Source organism: Cimex lectularius, unplaced genomic scaffold, assembly GCF_000648675.2.
Source record: "Cimex lectularius strain Harlan isolate CLEC.00 unplaced genomic scaffold, Clec_2.1 scaffold20, whole genome shotgun sequence".
Lineage (NCBI taxonomy): Eukaryota > Metazoa > Arthropoda > Insecta > Hemiptera > Cimicidae > Cimex > Cimex lectularius.
In genome coordinates this window covers 2024630-2043951 of record NW_019392641.1, presented here as the reverse complement: position 1 = coordinate 2043951, position 19322 = coordinate 2024630, and the positions used below count along the sequence as shown (strand labels likewise).

At 37.8% G+C, this 19322-nt stretch overlaps 1 protein-coding gene across 4 annotated transcripts in view; it reads left to right on the top strand.

Moving 5' to 3' along the window:
• The window catches only part of LOC106661463 (ATP-binding cassette sub-family C member Sur), a 74407-nt gene that overhangs the window by 16241 nt on the left and 38844 nt on the right, over positions 1-19322 (top strand). For 2 of the 4 annotated variants that reach the window (XM_014384878.2, XM_014384875.2), the window contains exons 2-3: positions 11407-11618; positions 17136-17313. In XM_014384878.2, the coding sequence (XP_014240364.1) occupies positions 11482-11618; positions 17136-17313 (315 nt within the window). In that variant the 5' untranslated portion in view covers positions 11407-11481. Of the gene's footprint in view, positions 1-5882; positions 5929-11406; positions 11619-17135; positions 17314-19322 lie in introns of all 4 variants that reach the window. The other 2 variants (XM_014384877.2, XM_014384880.2) reach the window with 2 other exon arrangements.

The following is a 19322-nucleotide window of genomic DNA, read 5'->3' as shown; positions in this document are numbered from 1 at the left end:
CATCTTATAGCAAAGTATTATATCTTTGATTGTTTCCGTTCATTCGGTCAGCTTATCCAAAGAGGTTTTCGGTCGTCAAAAAATAACACTCAGGACACTGACTGACGACGTAGAAATTTGACAGACTGATCAACCAAACAAGGATAGAATAGCGTTCACAAATTATTCCATCCGTAGATCTTAGAAATATTAAAGTGATACAATTGACGCAAAAATACACTGAAACTGCGAAAAGGCGTCTTGACGAAACCAATGAAAACAGACGGACTAGGATAATCAGTAACGATTAAGTTTTAGGTTCATCACTTGACATACCCAACAACATTATATTACATCGTGAAACAATCGAAAATGTACGTACTTTATATCTTTGTATTTGTATTGCTTAGCCATCTCCGATTGTTTCTGACTTCTCTTACTGGTTTTGGCTCTTAGCCATATTTCGGCATTTCGCCATATCAGTGGTTGATCATGTAAAGGAAAACGATTAACAACGAGTAGGACAGACAAAACCAGTTGCAAGCATCAAATCTTGAGATTTCCTTTAAGAGTTTGCGGGATGAAGAATCTATGTTTTGGTTGATCATCAAATGAACCAACAGGAACTCATTTTTCATCACAGATCAAAACAGCGAGGTTAAGCGGACCAGAATAATAAAAAATGCTTCAACTGTAAGGTCTATAAAATCAGGTTTTATAAGGAAGTTCGTCCCCTTTTCTCTATTTTGGTACATATATTCTCACCAGCAGATCAATAATAATCTAAATGACCAGATATAACAAATCAATAAACAATTTCTTAACCTTCATTACAATATTAGTAATCAATAAATTTCTTTTAAGATGAGTAAAACTTGAATTGTGAGATATTAATTCAATGCAAGCTATGTATGATATTTCTGTCTTCTACACGGTGACCAATTTGAGGTTTGGATGATTTAAAAAAATGCAATATTGATGAAATAACTGTTGAACCAACAACTGAAACCATAACGACGGACCAAAAGATTGAGGATAGGAAAACGATCAAACTACAAAAACTTGAACACAGAAACTAATTTTACGCAATCTCCCTATACAACAAATGTTAAAGCCTTAATATTTATAAACTAGATATTAACCTGAAATTCGGTTGTTTTAGATCATTCTGAACCGCCTGTACATACTGCTTATCAAATCGTCATCGATCGTCAGACGGTTTTTGTGTCTATAAGACCTACCACTGAAGAATTTCATCTTTCAGCTAAGATATATTAATGGGGTAAAAGCCATTGTAAGATTGTTTGTGGAGCCACCGAAGTGATGATGAGTTTGTTTGGATCCTATCAGCCTGGTCTCTTTTCTCCTTTGCTTGGTCTGTTAGACCCGTTATCGCATCAGTGGCTTATCTATCAGTTATATTGTAAATTGAGTCCCTTTAAGACTAACAACTATGACAGAACACGATAGGCCAAAGCGGTTGGAAACAACCATACCACAGGTTCTCATCCTGCAGGCTCAAGTGTAAATGTCACGATTTTATGCTTGTGAGTCCGCGGTGTGATGAACCGTGTTCGTTTCTCAGCCTAGTTCGTCTGTCCTGGCTGCTTCGGTATGTCAGACGCGTTTCGAGTTCGTTCAGAATTTGCTCTGTCTGTTATTTCCTCAATTTCGACCCTATATAAGATCAACCACTAAAAAAGGCTATTTCCCCCTGGAGATATACTACTGAGATTGCTCATGTAATAATGGTAGTAATAATAATTAATAGTAATGAAAGTGAATTAGTCGTTTCCTATTACCTGGTTTACCCAGCTTTGCTGTTTCGGTCTGTCAGACAAGGTCCTTAACCACTGTAATTAACAATACTTAGAAATATACAGTTAAAACCTAAGTACAGTGTACATATTGTTTGACGTTCCTGACGCGATGGTGCTGTAGTTTGTTCATCTCGATCACCCTGGTCTGTCTATCCTACTTCTGTCGGTAGTGTCTTCAGTAGTTGGTCTGTCTGTTATTTCTTCAATTGTACGAGTCTACGTAGACTAAAATGTTCGGTATCGCAACCAAACTACACGTTCATCACCCCAGACCAATCGAATTCTCACAATTAATTTTTTTCTAATCTTCAAAGGCTCAAAGCGTTTATTTAATCGTGAATTACAAATTACAGGCCAATAAAAGACTGAATTGTTTTGCCTGGAGTATTCCATTAGACACTGTTCTGCTTGTGAGAACCAATGTACCAAAATAAAGCAATTCATTTACAATTTCGTTATAAAAGCTTAATTTGTAGATGATATTTGGCGTCGAAGAGATGATTTTGTAAAGTGCGCTTTATTATTTATTCTCCCAGTGGGCTTGGGGCTGTTCTCACGGAGACGGGATCCTTCTGGTATGAAGACGAATCTCAGAGGACACCTACGGTAATTCTCAAGGAATACGTCGAGAATTCATTACCGTCCCGGCCCTTGACGTGCCTTGTTCTCTCGGCCCTGAAAAGCGTTCCGGGCCCCTGTTTCCCGTGATGGGAGTTCGCCCAAGGGCTGAATCCTTAAGAGGGGCCCTTCGGCCTGCCAGATTTACGGCTTGGTGCAGGTTAGGAGCCACTGACTCGAATTACACCGTCTCTGAGCTTTAAAAGCTCTACCGGAGCGAATATTCCGACCATGCTCCTTAAGTCGAGCCTTGAACGGTTCAGCGAGCAGACGGGAATTAGCAAATATCACCGTAAAAGGGCTGGGAAAGCTGATATCGGCCCAACAGGGGGGAGGGATTTTTTTACAATTTCACAAAATTGAGGCTTAACAGTTAAGTCTATTTCAGGGTCGGCTCCACCTGAAAAGCTCCCATAATGTGTTTGAACGGGATCGTTACAATGTATTGGATCCGCCTTTTCTCATTCTTCGCAGGCGTTTTGATTTTACCTCTTAATTAAGTATTCTACAATGATCGAAACGCAAAAAAAGTAATCCTATGAGTTGTTAAATATTTGGAAATGTAGTCGAATAATATTATATAAATAATATCATATCAAATATAGCATATAAAACAATGAATTTTCAGGAAGATATTTTCAAAGCACAAAATTCCTGGATTAATAGCAATAATTCTGACAAGAAAATTCTCGTAAAAACATGCTACTCAGATAATTATGTATTATTATAACCTTTTTTCATATCAACACACATTGCCGAAAAAAGTAAAAGAATAAAAATATACAATTTATTCTGCTCGATCAAGAAAATGTATTCTTGGGCATGAAAAAAGATCCAATTATTTATTCGATTTTCAATTTTTCCAATTTTATAAGGATAGATCGGGACATGTTTTTCTACAAAAAAAATCGATACTCAGAAAATGCAACTCAAAATACATCCCATATAAAAAATAAATAACTGTTCGCAACGTGTGTTTTATTGTGGGTTGTTTCGTGGCTTGGTCGGTATCCTTTTATCCGAGCTGGTCAGTCAGGCGACTCATTTTTTCACTTGAAGGTTTGTGTTTTGTTTTATAACTTAAGTAAGGTGATGAACCTTTAGTTCTATCGTGATTGTATAATCGATGTAATAACAGACAAACCAACCACTGAAGCCATAACGAGTCTGTCAGACCAAAGCATTAACGATTAGAAAACTTAAACGATCGAAAACGATCAAACTACCAAAAATTGACATATGAAAAAAACACGCAAATTCACTGTACAATTTAATATTGGCTGAATCAGAAAGCCAATCAAATTTTATCTGAAATTTATCCTTTCTTTATACTTAAGCATAGCCGGTAATGATCGAGATGTACAGTCGTCAAGGAAAATTCAGGATGAAGGAAAGGTGCGATGAAGGTGCCAGTTAATCCGCTGTAAAATTTTCTTTGATAATGGTCATGAAACTGTATTTTGTTCGTTTTAAATAACCCTGGACTATAATTGCTGATTACCAGAGGAAGATTGATTGCCTGCCTCTGATTATCAGAGGCGTTTTGGTTTCAGTAGTTGGTTTGTCTGTTATTTCGTAAATTGTGTCCAACAAGATTAATCACTAAAGAATTTCATGTTTCATCTAAGATGAAAGCTAACTGTAAGATTGTGTGGGTGTGGACGGGTTGATGATCCAGCAGTTCCAATCTGGTCCGTCTGTCCTCTCTTCTTTGGTCTGCCAGTAGAGTGTTGTCTGTTATTTCGTAAATTGTGGAACCTCAAAAATAAAACCTAAAATCTAAGCAAATCTAAAATTTTCATGTTTCCCCTCAGAAATATTAGCTCGCTGGTCCCAATAAGGCACAGAGCCCAATGTTGTCATTCCTTTTCAGAAAACCTATTACGTACGATACAAAAACAATTTGGCAAAATTCGACGCACAAACATTACATAAACCATATTGTAATCTGTCCGTTTCGGTAATTCTGGTGACTGGTCCACCTTTCCTCATTTTGGGTTATGCTGTTTTCATTGTTTTTGTGCATGTTTGTCAGTTAGGTACGGTATAAGTCCAACCAAATAAAATGAGGAGAAATAAGTAAAATTCTTCTGTTATTCCATTTTTTAGCAACTTAAAACAAAATGCCACCTAAACTTCAACATGGAAACGAAGCAAGTAACAGCCCAAACGAAGAAGAATTGCTCAGAAGTTATATATTCAAAAATATCTAGGGAATAACAGTTTTGGCAGTCGAAAAAAGGGGATTTTTCTACGATCCGAGTTGAATTTATTCGCATTCCAGCTCGTTCTAGGTCGAGTGGCTGTCCAGGAGCCCACTAATCCACACTAAAGCAATAGCCGTTTGTCACTCGGTTGAGAACTGGATGATTTATACCTGGGCACAAGGACGGACCGAACACGAATCCAGATTTATTATGACACGCTCTCTTTTGTTGAAACATTAACAACCACTTGATATGTTGAATAAATATGCTTTTTTTTTAAATAATCATTTGATGTTGATGGTGGGTGTTGGTATGCGAGTCGGTGAACATGTCAGGTTGAACCGTCACAGGGTCCTACACTCGCGAGTATTCAAAGCGACTATCTTATCAACTTGGACTTGGACTGAATGATCAGAAACCGAGAGACAGTTCCTCACTGAAGATGGTGCAAAGCCGATACGCTTTTGAATAACATCAACAAGAGTTTAGCCTGACTCAGTAGATGACCCAGTTTTCAACAATAATTTCAAGGAGAATTCAAGGTGAACTACATATATAGGTACTGGTTACTTCTAAGAAGTACTAAAGACTTCAACATCATCCTCTTCCAGAAGTTATTTGACATTTGGCTATTTTTGTCTAAAATTTAGTTTTTAGCCGATAATGATGGTTTTGAATTATTTATTGTGCTTTTGAATGAAGCTAACGAGTGTAAACGTCCTGCATTAGCCGGGATAGAGTCGTGGGTCCTCCATGGCAATGCAAAGGCTCATTTTTCGTTGTCGATGCGGCAAAAATTGTTGCATTTGGACCGGTGCATTCTTCCTCGTCCGACACACTTATTTCTCATAAATATTTTTGTATCAATAAAAGATACGACTATGTCAATGTGCGGATTGTGAAATGGAAACAGTTAAAAATCTATAGTTCATGTCAAGAATATGTTTGATCCGCGTCCTCCCCTGGTCTCTGGGCGATCTCTTTGAGCGCATTTAGCCGGTAAATTGGATCGCAGAGTCTCGCTTAATTCAGATCATGCGATTCTGCCCGGGGGGAGACCCGCGAAACAATGACGGGATGTGGCGCCGGAAAGCGGGGGGGCCTGGCAAATTTTATGTGCCGTAGATGAACGGGCGTCATTGAACTCGTCCGCAGATTAGAATAACGACGGCACTTTGAAAAATAACTAATTTTTTTAATCTCAACACTTTCGAGAGTACAATATACAATACTGACTGGGCTGTTTGCTTTGTTACAGATGTTACCGGCCTGAGGAGAAAACCCGAGGGCATAAACTTTACCAAGTGACTTTTAAAAACTCTTTAGCTGTTATGCCATTAATGAAATCTTAAGTTTTTTTCAAATCCTCATAGGTTGAGAAACATTATTAATATTACAATATAGCTATTAACATAGCTAATAAATAATCTTTTTCTAATGACGATCATAGGCGATAAAATGTATATAAATAATGTAGTTTGTCCGTTCTTAAATCACACTTTCACCAAATCACTGCACCCCGCAATACATCATGTGACGTGACGCGTTTGAGACGTCTGGCTAGGTGTTTGAAGTCTAAGATGGTGGGATAAAGCGGCAATATAGTTTCCTCTACTGTTTCCATTTTGAGCTCACATGGGAGGTCTTAATTTCTGATGTACCAGGGTGCATTGACTATTCCTCTGGTTACTATATTCTGAAATCTTTGTATGATTTGATGATTGATAGACTTGTCTGTATTGAATTTTCCGGTTAGTGAAGTTCACATGTACAGATTTTTCTTTTATTCACCTTTATTCTCCATTTTTTCGTCCATTTTTAAATTTGGGAAATGGAGTTGTTCAATATACGGATCGATCGAGCATTCCTTTCATCAACCACCATATTGAACTTGCCGTGGTATGTTTACTGCTAGATCGCTATTGAAGAGCAGATATAGGATGGGGCCTAATGCACTTCCTTGTGACATTCCAGCATGAATCGGTTTGAGATCCGAATAGACCTGCTTTTTGTTAATTCGAAGTACGAGTCAGCAAGGTAGATCGAGCAGTTTACTGGAATAGTTTCTTATTTTATGGTGTGAGACGTTGTGAGACGTTCATGCCAGACTTTATCGGATGCTTGGGCCACATCTAGGAAAACAACCGAGTATATTTTTTTTATTCAGTGGATCTGGTCAATTGTAAAGTGCTGTGAGGGATGAACAAAAGGAAAATCTCTCTGGACAGAGGGAAAGACAAAAGGAAAAGAGGTAGGAGTGTACTATTTTTTTATTTTTAATTTAGGGAAGGAAGTTATATTCCATCATCCTAGTGTCTGTACCACCTAGGCCTTTTGCTTATCAAAATTATGCCAGTATGTTGCCATATATTAAAAACTAGTAGGCTGCTAGTCCTGCCTGAAGCCAAACTGCTCTGACATAATGATGCTTTGTAGCCAGTACATATTACAATTATGTGCGTATATGGTTTTTCTCCCAGTCACTTCAGTGCACCCGGCGGACATATGTTAAAATAAACCAGCAACGCTGGCACTCAATATGAGGAATTAAGGGTCGAGGACGTCTCGAGGTCGTTTAGGGCGACGTGGTGGATTCTTGGTTGCTGATGTGGGTGTAGAGAGGGTTCGGGCACTAGGGTTAGAATGGATCGAGACGTTTGTGTGGAACTTTTGGAAACGATAATGGTCTGTACTGGCAACAGGAATGTTGAGTTCGTTTTTAATAGTGAGGTTAGAGACTTAGTAAGGAATTTTGACCATTTGTCTGGATGACTTGGAGGAATCCTGCAGTTCCTCTCCGTATCCATTCTAACCCTAGTGCCCGAACCCTCTCTACACCCACATCAGCAACCAAGAATCCAGGTAGGAAGACTTCCTATGCGCCAAGTCTTCGGTTAAGTTGTGTCTTACGTCTGTTGGGATTCCACGACAGTCTGCTGTCTATGAACGGCATCGTCCTACGTCAGTAGCTTCTTGTTGCTGAAGTAGAGAGGATGGCAAGGTTGTTTTTTCAATGTAATTGTACACTGGGTACTTTTACCAAATTTCTTATCCTCCATTTTTTAAGTATTTATAAATGATTTCTAGTGAGTGTGGGAGAGAGAGAGAGAGAGAGAGAGAGAGAGAGAGAGAGAGAGAGAGAGAGAGAGCGAGAGGGAGAGAGACAGAGATGGAAAAATGATAAAAGGAGAATGTCAAATAATTAAAAAAAAAATGTAATTTATTCTTTTTTCCATATTGACCATATCCAATTAAGAAAATCCTAAATATGCCTTCTGGTAAATTGTTTTATATAGAAAAATTAAATTGTTCATATAACTTCAGCTTGCAGTTGCAAAAATTGCCTCGAGTATATAAAATTACAGTCGTGCCGAACACACCAGATGTGTCTTTGATCGGGGCACATTCTGAGAATTTAAATCCGTTTTGATACAAATTGCTATCTAGAAAGGACATTTGTCTGGTTAATGTGTCGAGGGTAAAGAAATGTCGCGTGTGGACAAAAAAAGCTCTAATCTCCTTTGTCTCATAGAATTCAAATCCGTCTCTCCTGACCACATGCCACTCCTTGTGGCATTCAGTCGACAAGAGCGATCATGAAGATCCGGATATAATCTGAAATAAAAACGCTCAACTGATGTTCGTTTCTATTCGTCTGATTCGATTACAAGAGAAAATGCCTTTTTATGGCAATTATTACAATTGTTTTGCAGAGCTGTGTCCATATTTGTCCAGGGCTGTTTGAATATGGATGAAAATATGGTAATTCACGTCGTTCTAGCCGCAGAAGCGCAGAAGACACGTTGATTGTCATTTGCATGAGACTTTTTTAGCGGCCTTACACAAATTGGCGTAATCGAATTGTCTCATTTTTTGAAGGTATGGGTTCGAATAATCAACTTGGGCCCGCCTAGTCTAGTTTTTTTATTCGCATTTCTTTAGAATTACTTCTGTGTCTTTCCGGGACGGTCATACAATTCCAATCTATCGAAATTAACTAGACATTACTTATTATATTAATAATAATTCAGATCAGCGGATTACGCCTAATTTCTCTTTTCTTTTCGTTTTGAACACTGAGATACGTCTGACAAGGTCTCTAAACGATGTTCCGTGTGACAAAGTGTTTAAGTTGGTTATCTTTCCTGATCCCAATTTATCCAGTTGGTGGATAGAGAGATTAAGTGCGTTCACCCTTGTGGCGTTTGTAAATAAATACAACCGGACAAGAAAAGACACCTGGTTGCTATTATTGTATGAAAAGTGCACCGGATCGCCAAGTGTAATTTTAGATAGGATGAGCAAGCGGTCGGAATTTAACCACTGCCTAAGAAAACGCGATCCCTGGCAATGTCATAAAATATATATTTTATGAGTTGACGTAAGTAGAAAACTAAAGTTTAATTATTGAACACACACACAGAAAATGAAGAAAGAATTTTACACTGTCTGACATCCTCGCTCACAACATTCAAAGGCTTTTGAATTTCTTTTTCTTGTTTCCTTTGTTTTATTCCCACTTTTTCTCTCAATCCCTCTATTTATTCATCTATGCTTTGAAGCTTTTTGTCTTTCTCACCCTCGCATTTTTTCTCCTCACTACATCTAACTTCATCACTCTCTCTTTTCGACACACTGTATCCCTAATGATCTCTCCTCTTTCATCCTTCTTAGCCATTTCGTTTAATTCCTTCATGTCCTGCCATCCTCTCTTTGTTATATTTACCCAGGTAGAGCAGATGTTACTAGCACGCCAAGATCTATTGCATTTATCGCTCGTAGTATACTGGTGAATATACCTAGACACCTTTTTTCCTTTTCAGTGCTCTTTTTTTACAAATTCTTGGACAGAATGGGCCTCAGAAAAGAGGGTGTTGTAAGTTCAGTTTTCCCCCAAAAATTTATCCTCTTCGATCCATCTCAAATAAATCCTTGTGCCAATCTCCCATTTAAAGTTTGTGCCCGTATAATGTCAAAGAATTCAAATTTTACTTTTTTCAAGATTCAATTTCCACGATTTTCCACTAGCATTGACAGACCTTAGAATTATGTTTATATTTAAGCTGTCCTGGATGTTTTGATGGTTTTCTATTAGGGCCAGCAAGATAAGATAACGTCAAATACTTCGTTAGGTGATATACTTGTAGTTTGGTTGTCTCCGACCATCCCCTTATCCTCGCTAGTTTGGTTTGTGAGATGCGTTTTTTCATTGATTGGTCAGTGAGGTATTTTATTTGTTGACTCTTTTTATACGTTTGTAAATCTAAAGTTTAACTATAACTCAATAACTCAACTAACTATAACTCAACTGCTATAACTATAGCAGCACGCTGCTGCCAGTTTATTAGTTTCAAAGCCCAAATCACGTCTCATTAGTTAATCGTTCTGTGTCTGATTGTATTCATTGTTCGTTTTTCATTCTTCGAAAGTCTTATGCAGATGAGATCGCACCTCGCCCCGTGTCATTTAAATTGTTAAGACGAATACATTTGTCATAAAAAATACAAGAATGCCTCTAGTTTTTACAGCCGATTTAATAAAATGTATCGTAACTTTGCTTCCGATCAGTCGGATGGAAAAGCCTTTTGCCGGCTCTTGCGTTCGCAAACAATCCAACCAGAGGCGGAAGCGGATCGGCCTCCGATACTTTCACGGATGGATCCCTCGTTTTATTTCTTGGAGGCCTCCTTTTTTGTTATTTACAACCGAATAAATCCATCGCAAAGGGATAAACAATTATAACTTTCTCCCAGCGTGGGCTCACGGGCTGATTAACATACATTTAACATAACGTCTGGATACTCCAGGGGTGTTGGTCAAAAAAGGTACTAATACCCCGGTAATTACCCAGGCTCAGCTCTCGCCTATTAAAGTTCATTTGCTTATCTCTTAAGCTAATTAGATGATTTATGATTAAAATCTATCTTCACGACCTACTGTCTATTTTAGGTTAAAAAAACTCCTCAATTCCAAATATTTTTTAAAACCGAATGATCGTGCGGGTTTTTTTGAACTCAAGCAATCTAATATCTTGGTCCTTAACGTCAAACAAGTCAGGCTATGTTACAGGAAGAATAAATGCTGAAACCGCCTTAAAAAAAGTGAGGCGAGGAATAAAAATATCCATGTGTTCCTTTCGGAGTTTAGACGATCAGAGGTTTGACTTGGAATTAAGAGTTGATATTAGATATCTTGTTGAATTTCTTACGAGCCAAAAGTTCAAAAATGACGTCTTACAGTGTTAAAAAAATTCGGTGAAACAAATCAGTATGATTACTAGTAAATAAATTTAACCATGTATTGTTAAAAATTGGAGACTATACATGGCGTAAGGGAATATCCAGAAGACTTGTTTACAGTGTAGTACCCTTTTTTGAAAATTGATCTGCCTAGCAGATGAGGGATCATTCTTACTCGGGTTAGAATTGGCCATACGTGATAGACACAACACGGTCAGAGAAAGTTTACTCGATCGTCCCTTGTTTTTGGAAGAAATATGGGTGCTCCCTGTACAGATCACAAGATCGAGTTTATTTATTAGCATGAAAGGATTTACGCGGAATGTTGAGTACCCCATCCATTAGATTAGTTGTACAATTTGTCCTTTTTTGGTGTTTAAGGAATATCTAGTACTCCATGGCCCAAATTGATCCTATATAGGAAATAATGTATTTACAAAGTGTTCTTATTAAGAAAAACATGCATGCGCTATGAGTTGAAATCTAATTGTCCTTCCAACATCGAAATAGCGACTGACATAATCCATTTGCCTTTGTTTCCAGGATTATTGGAAGATGGACTGAAGAAGCCGGGGCCGGTTCCGGTTCGGCTCGGACCCTCGGTAAAAATGTGAGACGATGACGTCCCTCTGTGGGAACCTGACGTCCGCGTTGGGGCCGCGTTGCTTCGTCGAACTGTCCGCCTCCGTCTCCTCGGGCGTCCTGGCCTACGTGACACTCCTCCTCACTGTCTATCTCAGGTGGTCTAAACCAAGGTAATTTCAATGTTCTCACTATTTATTGTTTGTTTGTCTACTTGACTATTTACGTAATGTTCAGGGGTTCGGTGTTTTCGAATATTGCTGACTATTTTTTACAAATTGAAAAACTTTTATCAAACGTGTTTTAATTTTATTGCTTAATGTTTTTAAATCCGATATTATTGAGGGGTTTCTATGTTGGTTCTGTTTGGCTCAATCCCAGAAATGAATATATGTCGAATGCCACAGACCTAAACTTACTTCATAATGTTGTTATAGACGTTTGCTTTTTTATTTGCAATTTCTTTCCAATAGCTAGTAAATCTGATCGTATTTTAAGCCACAAACTTCGTTTTCTATCTTCTCATTCCAGTATTATTTACGGCCTAGCGTCACTCTACAAAATTTACAACAATTTCAAAAGAGAATTTTTTGTTTATGAATTTAATTTAACGTGAATATTGCTTCGTTTGCTATTTTCTGTTAAAATTTTGTCTTTGTTTCTATTCTCGAATTGTTGAACATTGCAATTCCTTTAACATGCTGTAAATGTCCTCTAGAAGCAAATTAACCATCAAACAATTGAATGCTCCGTAACATTTCCACAACTTAGCGTTTTCGATGGGTTTTTGGGTAAAGACCACCCCCAGACAGATAGGCATGGTTAGGGGGGATGGATAGGGTTACAAAACAGGTCTGATTTGTAAATAACCCAAAAAAGAAAAATATCAACATAGTTATAAGTGGGGTAAACAGTCGGAAAAACAGACCCTTAAAAGGTTTCAACGCGATCAATCTCTACAGGGACCTTGTAACCGAAATGGGCCTGATACCTGCAAGAAGATAACGTTTGTTTGTCTGAAAAGACAGATAGCCGATCTTTGAGGAAATAAGTTGAAGTTAAGGTCTACAAACGTTAGAAAATGCTCACTGGAAAAAGCAATAAGGCAGCGACATGAAAGTAAATCAGAATTGATGAAATAGACATACTCCGACAGGTGCAAAGTGCAATAGAAATTGCCACCAAAAGATCGCGGTGGCTGAGCGGTTAGGGCATCCGACTCGTACTTGCTACGCTAGTGTTCCTGGGTTCGAATCCCGGCAGCGCCCATGTATTGTAATTGAGAATAGCATTAGAAAGAAATATTGTAAAATTATTTAACCCCTCATCCGTGACACCCAAAGGTTAGTTAGATTTTAAGCCCTTTAAGCCCTCCTGTAGGACAGTAATTTCTTTAGTTTACTTGCTTTTACTTTGAACTTGATGGGAAGAAGGCCTAGGGTTTTATAGAGGCGGCTGTATCGACTTTTTGCGGTTATGAGGAAAAAGTGGGATTTGAATCTCTGTTTGGCTAGGATGTATACATAGTAACGAACTGGGACGGTGAGGTATATACGGAGGATTTTGGAGTAAATTGACTGAATTTTAGCACTCAGAATTTCGCCCCCTTCAGTGATTGGTTTACTAAATAATAGTAATAATGCTTTATTAAACATAAAAAAAGGAAAAAAGACAATTTAGATTTCGAAGCATTTAAGGCCATGGATCTTGAATCCGTCTACCAGAGGTCGTTGATTAAACAATCAGAAACGAAAAAATACATAATAAAATGAAATAAAAGTTATAGCCTACGCAATAAAAAGAAAAAAAAGGAGACACAACAACTGCCAAAATGCGAAAGAGAACAGAAAAACAGGTTATACAATAGAAATCAAAAATTAAACTCATTAATTAATTCATATCTGTAGTTTCACGCATGCCTAGCGTAATGAATTAAGGGCCGCGAATTTGAGCCACTCAAAAACCGTAACAGGTCAACCCTGAGGTGAGTGAAACATCCGTGATGCAACAACCGAAGCTCACCCAGGGATGAGCACTCCGCCAAGAAGTGGGATACAGTTTCAATAGAGCGCGAATTACACAAAGAATAGATTCCCAATTCCCCTCTGATCCAAACAGCCGAGTTTGGTTGGTTTACTAAAGGGACACGATTAAACAAATAAAGTGATAATGTCGAAACAAACAGTTAGGACAAGTGAGTGAACCACGATGGCCTGATACATCCTAACTACAGGTTTCATACACTATATATCGCAGGTCCCATATAATAAAGTATGTTGTACGAATTATTCCATTGTCGATCATACTGGTCCGCCTAGCCTCGTTAATCCCCCTCTGGTCAATGTGGTTGCTTTTACGTTATCCAAAATGCCTTTTGTGTCCTGGCACCCAAGATATTATCTGGTTGGTTTGGTCTATCAGACACGTTATGCATACGTAAGTAAACTAGATCAGATAATCAGTCCGCTACACACGTAAGTAAATTAATTTATATACCTATAATGATGATGATGGATACTAGGAAGCGGGTTTATGCTCCCAAAGAACTGCAGCCTTCTGGCTTATTGCATCTTCCTAGTTCTCTAGTTCAGTGCACTCGTTTCAATCCTTATTTTCAGAAGTATTATTATTTTTTTTTTTGTATCCTAGGTTATGTTTCCATTGAACCGTTCCTTCACATTATAAGTTAATCTGCAAATGGGATCATCGTTGAATATGCTTATGTTATGTAGATGTTTTCCCAGATGCCAGTGACCAGTTAGTAGTGCTATCACGCTTCTGAGCCTCCCCAATTGCAGCAGTGCGTGTATCAGTCTTGATAACAGGGTTGTTTTTGGATAATTTACTGGGTCTAGCCCCCCATTATTTTGTGATGGAGGATTATGTATTGTTATAGTTATCCCAAGAATAGGTCCTATATAACGATTTGCAGATCCTCCTCTGGCCAATGTGGCTACTTTTACGTTATCCAAAATGACTTTGTGTCCTGGCACCAAAGATATCAGGTTGATGTGTTTCTCCAAGGTTTCGAAGATTTTGGGTGCATTCACTGACTAGTTTTGATGTGATTCTTTCACACGCTAATTATTTAATAGCTGCTTGGCTATCCGACCTTATGAGGAATTTTTGCCAGTGTAACCTCTTTTAAGATTTTCCAGGGCAAAAGCATTGATGGCATGAATTTCTGTTTGAAAGATCGAAGTGTACTTCCCGAATGAGTCTGATTGCTCTTATTTTGGGCTTGTACAAAAAGCACCGGATCCGGTTCCATCGTTTGTTTTTACCTGTATACATATCATTGTAACTGATGCTCTCCTGAGTTCTTCCTCTCCTTTATAGTCTGTTGAGACTTTATAGGATGTTGTAAAGAATGTTTCCGGGATAATATATTCCAACTTCATTTGTAAGAATGGGCGTCTGATTTTATTAAATATGGTTGGTGACCGAATTGTTTAGTTACTATCCTATTTGATTGTTTTTGGAGCTTAAATGAGCTTTTCGTACTTTCTCCTGGTACTGGAGGTAGGTTTAACAGAGTTTCGAGTGTACTTGTAGGGTTTGTTCTCATTGCCCATATGATAGGCATATGGGCTTTCTAATCTTTGTGTGCTGCTTAATGCTTGGGAGCTAGTTTCTGTTGAGTCTTGGTTCAACAGATTAGTTATTTTGGGCCTGATTACTGCCGTGTATAGTCATATACGTATACAGAAGAATATTTGTATAAAATGTAAAAATATTGTATAAAAGGCCGCTTGTCATTCTTTTCCGTTTCTTTTTATCCTCTTGGTTCGCTTAGCCTCGCTGGGTTGGGCGGACCAGATGACCTAAAACGGCCAAAGTACAGTTACAATTTCGCAAAACCCAACAAAGTTCATTACAATAAAACACATTGGACGGCAGTATCCCATTTCCTAGTCCGCCTAGCTTCATTGCTTTAGTATTGTATGTCGTACACACTCTCATTGAGTGGTGGGACTGTGCCTATCGGTCGCGTTACAAGGTCCTCATGCTTGTAAAATGTACTTTTCTCTTTAGAGACTTAATTAATTCTTGATCTTTATATACTAAATTATACAGTTTATGCGTTTTTGATCCTCCTGTTCCGTCTAACTTCACTGGTTTGGTCTGTCAGACGCGTTTCCGCACTTTGCAATCTTCAGCGGTTGTAAAAGGGCATAAAAGCGACTCAATTGATCAAATAACACCTATCCCAACTGCTGAAAAGACAGATACTCGTCTGCTGTATTCAGACTATCAAGGGTAGCCGTAGAAGAATAATCAGAGACGTCCAAACGACAAATAAAAACAACAATATAAAAATAAAACATAAAAACAATTGATCAAAGATTCCCTAGTGAATTAACATGCTGTTTTGTTCTTTACATGATTTTATCATCTAGAAAAGTCAGCAAATCGGGTCGAAATTCCCAAATCAATCAAACTGATTGTAAACTAGACTGAAGTTAAACAAATTTGTTTATCGGGTGTTATAAAGAAATATAATTTTTCCTTGTTGAAGCCTAATTAAAACCGATAATTGTTCCCTTGGAATGTAATTTATTCGGAATGTTTGTGTGACAATATTGCGGTAGTGATTCTACCCAATTGAGAGCTAAAATTTGTTGACTGCGGTATTAAGGATAAATATTAGTATTTTATTTATTTTTACTCAATTAATTAATTAATTTATTTTTGTCGTATTAAGCATAAAATCTTATATAGACGTACGCGTTGAAAGCTCTCATAATAAATTAGTTGTGAGTTAAATAAAAGGCAAGATAATACACTTTGATTAATTGTCGTTAAATCTTTCTCGTTGATGGGAATATTTCTAAAATCGAGGTAGGCCAAGTTCTCAGAGGGTTAAAAACGGCTCCATTCATTATGGTACTAATCTGCGTGGGCTAGGAAATTTCATTAGTCCTTCTGCCTCTCGACCTCGTTTTATTCTTATTGGAACTTAAAAGTTCCATGTACACTGTAGCTGAAATCGGCAGCCTAGCCTCTTCGAAGATGGACGGGATTTTTGAAGAGAAAGCTGATGATTGAGCGGTAACGATCTAGTAAGCTATCAATCCAGTTTTAACACGCTAGATCCTCAAACAATCACCACTCTCCTATCTCGAGAATATCTTAATTGTAAGGTAATCAGTGAGAGCCGGGGATGTTGACACAAGGAAAATCACTCCTGATTTAATTAATTTTTCCTTTCGAAACTATAATCTGACCGATTTCTATAAAACCCGGGGATTTTAAATTATTTTGAATTTGATTAAGAACTAATAGTCGTTGGGTAAAGCGGGTTAATCAGGATTGAAGGCGTTCTATTTATATGAAAATGAATTCGTGCCTGGAAGACTTTCGTGTTAAAACGTGCTAAGTTTCACATTTCGACGAAACTATAGGTCATTAACAAGTAACAAAATATGAATTAAATCCACTACTTTTCATATTTTCTAATTCTTCAATACCTTATTAATAAAGTTCAAAATGTTAAAATAATTATCTTGAGTTTAATTAGTTTACTGTGAAAAAACTCGCAATAAACCTAGAAACAAGGTAGAAAATCAAGAGCTTTTTAAAGTATTAAGAGAGAAATGACTTTCTTACGAATCTATGGCACTGTTCAACCAGTTATAATAATATTTTTTTATATTTTCAAAAATTGTGAATACTTTTTTTTTCAACAGAGATGATGCGAGGAGGCTTTTCAGCGGGCACACATTGCGGTGCGTCCTCAGCCTCTTATTCCTTCTGGTCCACTTGTGCGAATTCGGCGAGATCCTGGCCGGCGGGAGGTCCTGGATACTGGCCGGGCTATCATGCTTCTCTTGGTTCTGCGTCCAGGGCTTCTACTTTACGATTGAGGTAAGATCTACAGTTCAACCGATGGATAATAACATATTAGGGTTAACCGTAAGAAAATACAGTTGGCTTATAATTCAGTGCATCTTGAACTATGATGACGATGATAATGATGAATATGGAGACGAGGAAATGGGGTTTTATGCTCCCCAAGTACTGAAAGCCTTCTGACATATTGTACTGTTTCTGCCTTAGTTCAGCACGTTCAACTCGATCCTTCTCTTAAGAAGTATTAGATTATTGACTGTTGTTGATAAATTTTTTTATCCTTTCGTTGTATCTCAGGTTATGTCTCCATTGAACAATTGTTTAGCATTCGAAGATGGTATGGGTGGTGGTTTCATCCTCCTCATTGCATAACCTTCAAATGGGGCCATCATTGAATATACTCATGTTGTGCAGATGTTTTCCCAGTGCCAATGTATATACAGACTACTGTATACTGTAGACAATAGTCCTCTTACATTTGAGGGTAGAACTTTCGTTTTACTATCAACTAATGGTATATAGTCCTATCACTTCTCTGAGACAAGCCCTCTTTAACGATGAGTTTACCAGTTTTAGTGAGGGTTCTTTTATCATAAGCTTGCTGTGTCTGGCACTACCACAGTTTGACCCTTCTCTTTTTATCTTTTTTTGGATCCGTTCTGAGATGGAGGAATCTGTGTTTGCTTTTGCATCTCAAGTTTAGGTCCACGGCCTATATTATCTTCTATTCCTTTTCTGGCCAGCTTGTCTGTCTTTTCATTACCCAAAATTCTTTTGTGTCCTGGCAAGATGTCAGATTGTCACCTTTCTCCAGGTTTTCGAGATTTTGGCTCCCTCCACTGGCTAGTTTAGATACGATCTTTTTACATGATAATGCTGTAACATTGATAGCATGTTTTTCAGCTTAAATAACTTTCACTTACATACAACACCAAGAAATCGGTGGATAATTCAAGATTAAGAATCAAATTATCAGATTACGTACATAAAAACTGATTTGTACATATAGAATTTGAAAATTGAATTTCTAACAAAGTGATGTGTTTTTACATACCATTTCTATGAATTAATACATATTTATTCGGTTTTTGTTATGAGATTTAATACAGATTAAAATGACCTTTAAAAACTTCCGAAATATCAAGAATATTACCTCTCAACTAAAAAATAAAACACAAAACACTAAAACGAGCCGCACCAATGCAGAATAATTTAAAGGAGGCCGTTGGACAATTCACGCTATACTAATTCTCAGTGCTGTTAACCAGGAGCTAAATTTACTTTAACGTTAATAATTTTTTCCTTCGACAACCCCCAGCCCTCCGACTGAGTCCATCCAGGGCTAATGTAGCCCCCGGTGTTGGTAACATTCCAAGAGGCGGTGGCCCGTTAAATAGCCAGGGGAGTTTCTAATAATACAGTCATCGGCTGAGGTGACAGGGATTTCGAGATTTCGGGTGTTTTATGGGCCTGGGAGAGGAAGCTGGATGAACCGACACGGCTCGGCTACATAAATTATCCCTCCGCCCGAACGAAATCGTGGAAAAGACCCTTTTGAAACGACGTTAAACTTATTTTGTCGGAGTTGATTTACTATTTTGATACATAAATCTTAAAATTACAATAGTGTTCCTCATGCATAAGCGTGAAATAATTCACAAATATAATCTGAAAAGAATCTGATTGGTAAAGACTCCTTACCAATCAGAAAACATTCATGACGTTGAGAGATTTCGTCTCGAGGCCTGCAGGGAGATGAACCTGTAGCTTCGTAGTATTGTAGTCTGCAGGACGTGTTTTGCTTTGTAGTTTGTCTGTTTTTTCGTCAATCGTGTCTCTTTTTGACAAATTTTAATTTTTCCTCTAAAATTTACTAAAGGCATTTTCGGAGGTAAAAGATAGTTTTTAGATCTGCGATGTTGAAAAAACGTATAAAAGAGACTCGAATTACACAATAACGCACAGACCCTCCACTGAAGTTGAAAAACCAAAATGATCAGAAATGGCTTTCAGTCCGTGTTCTT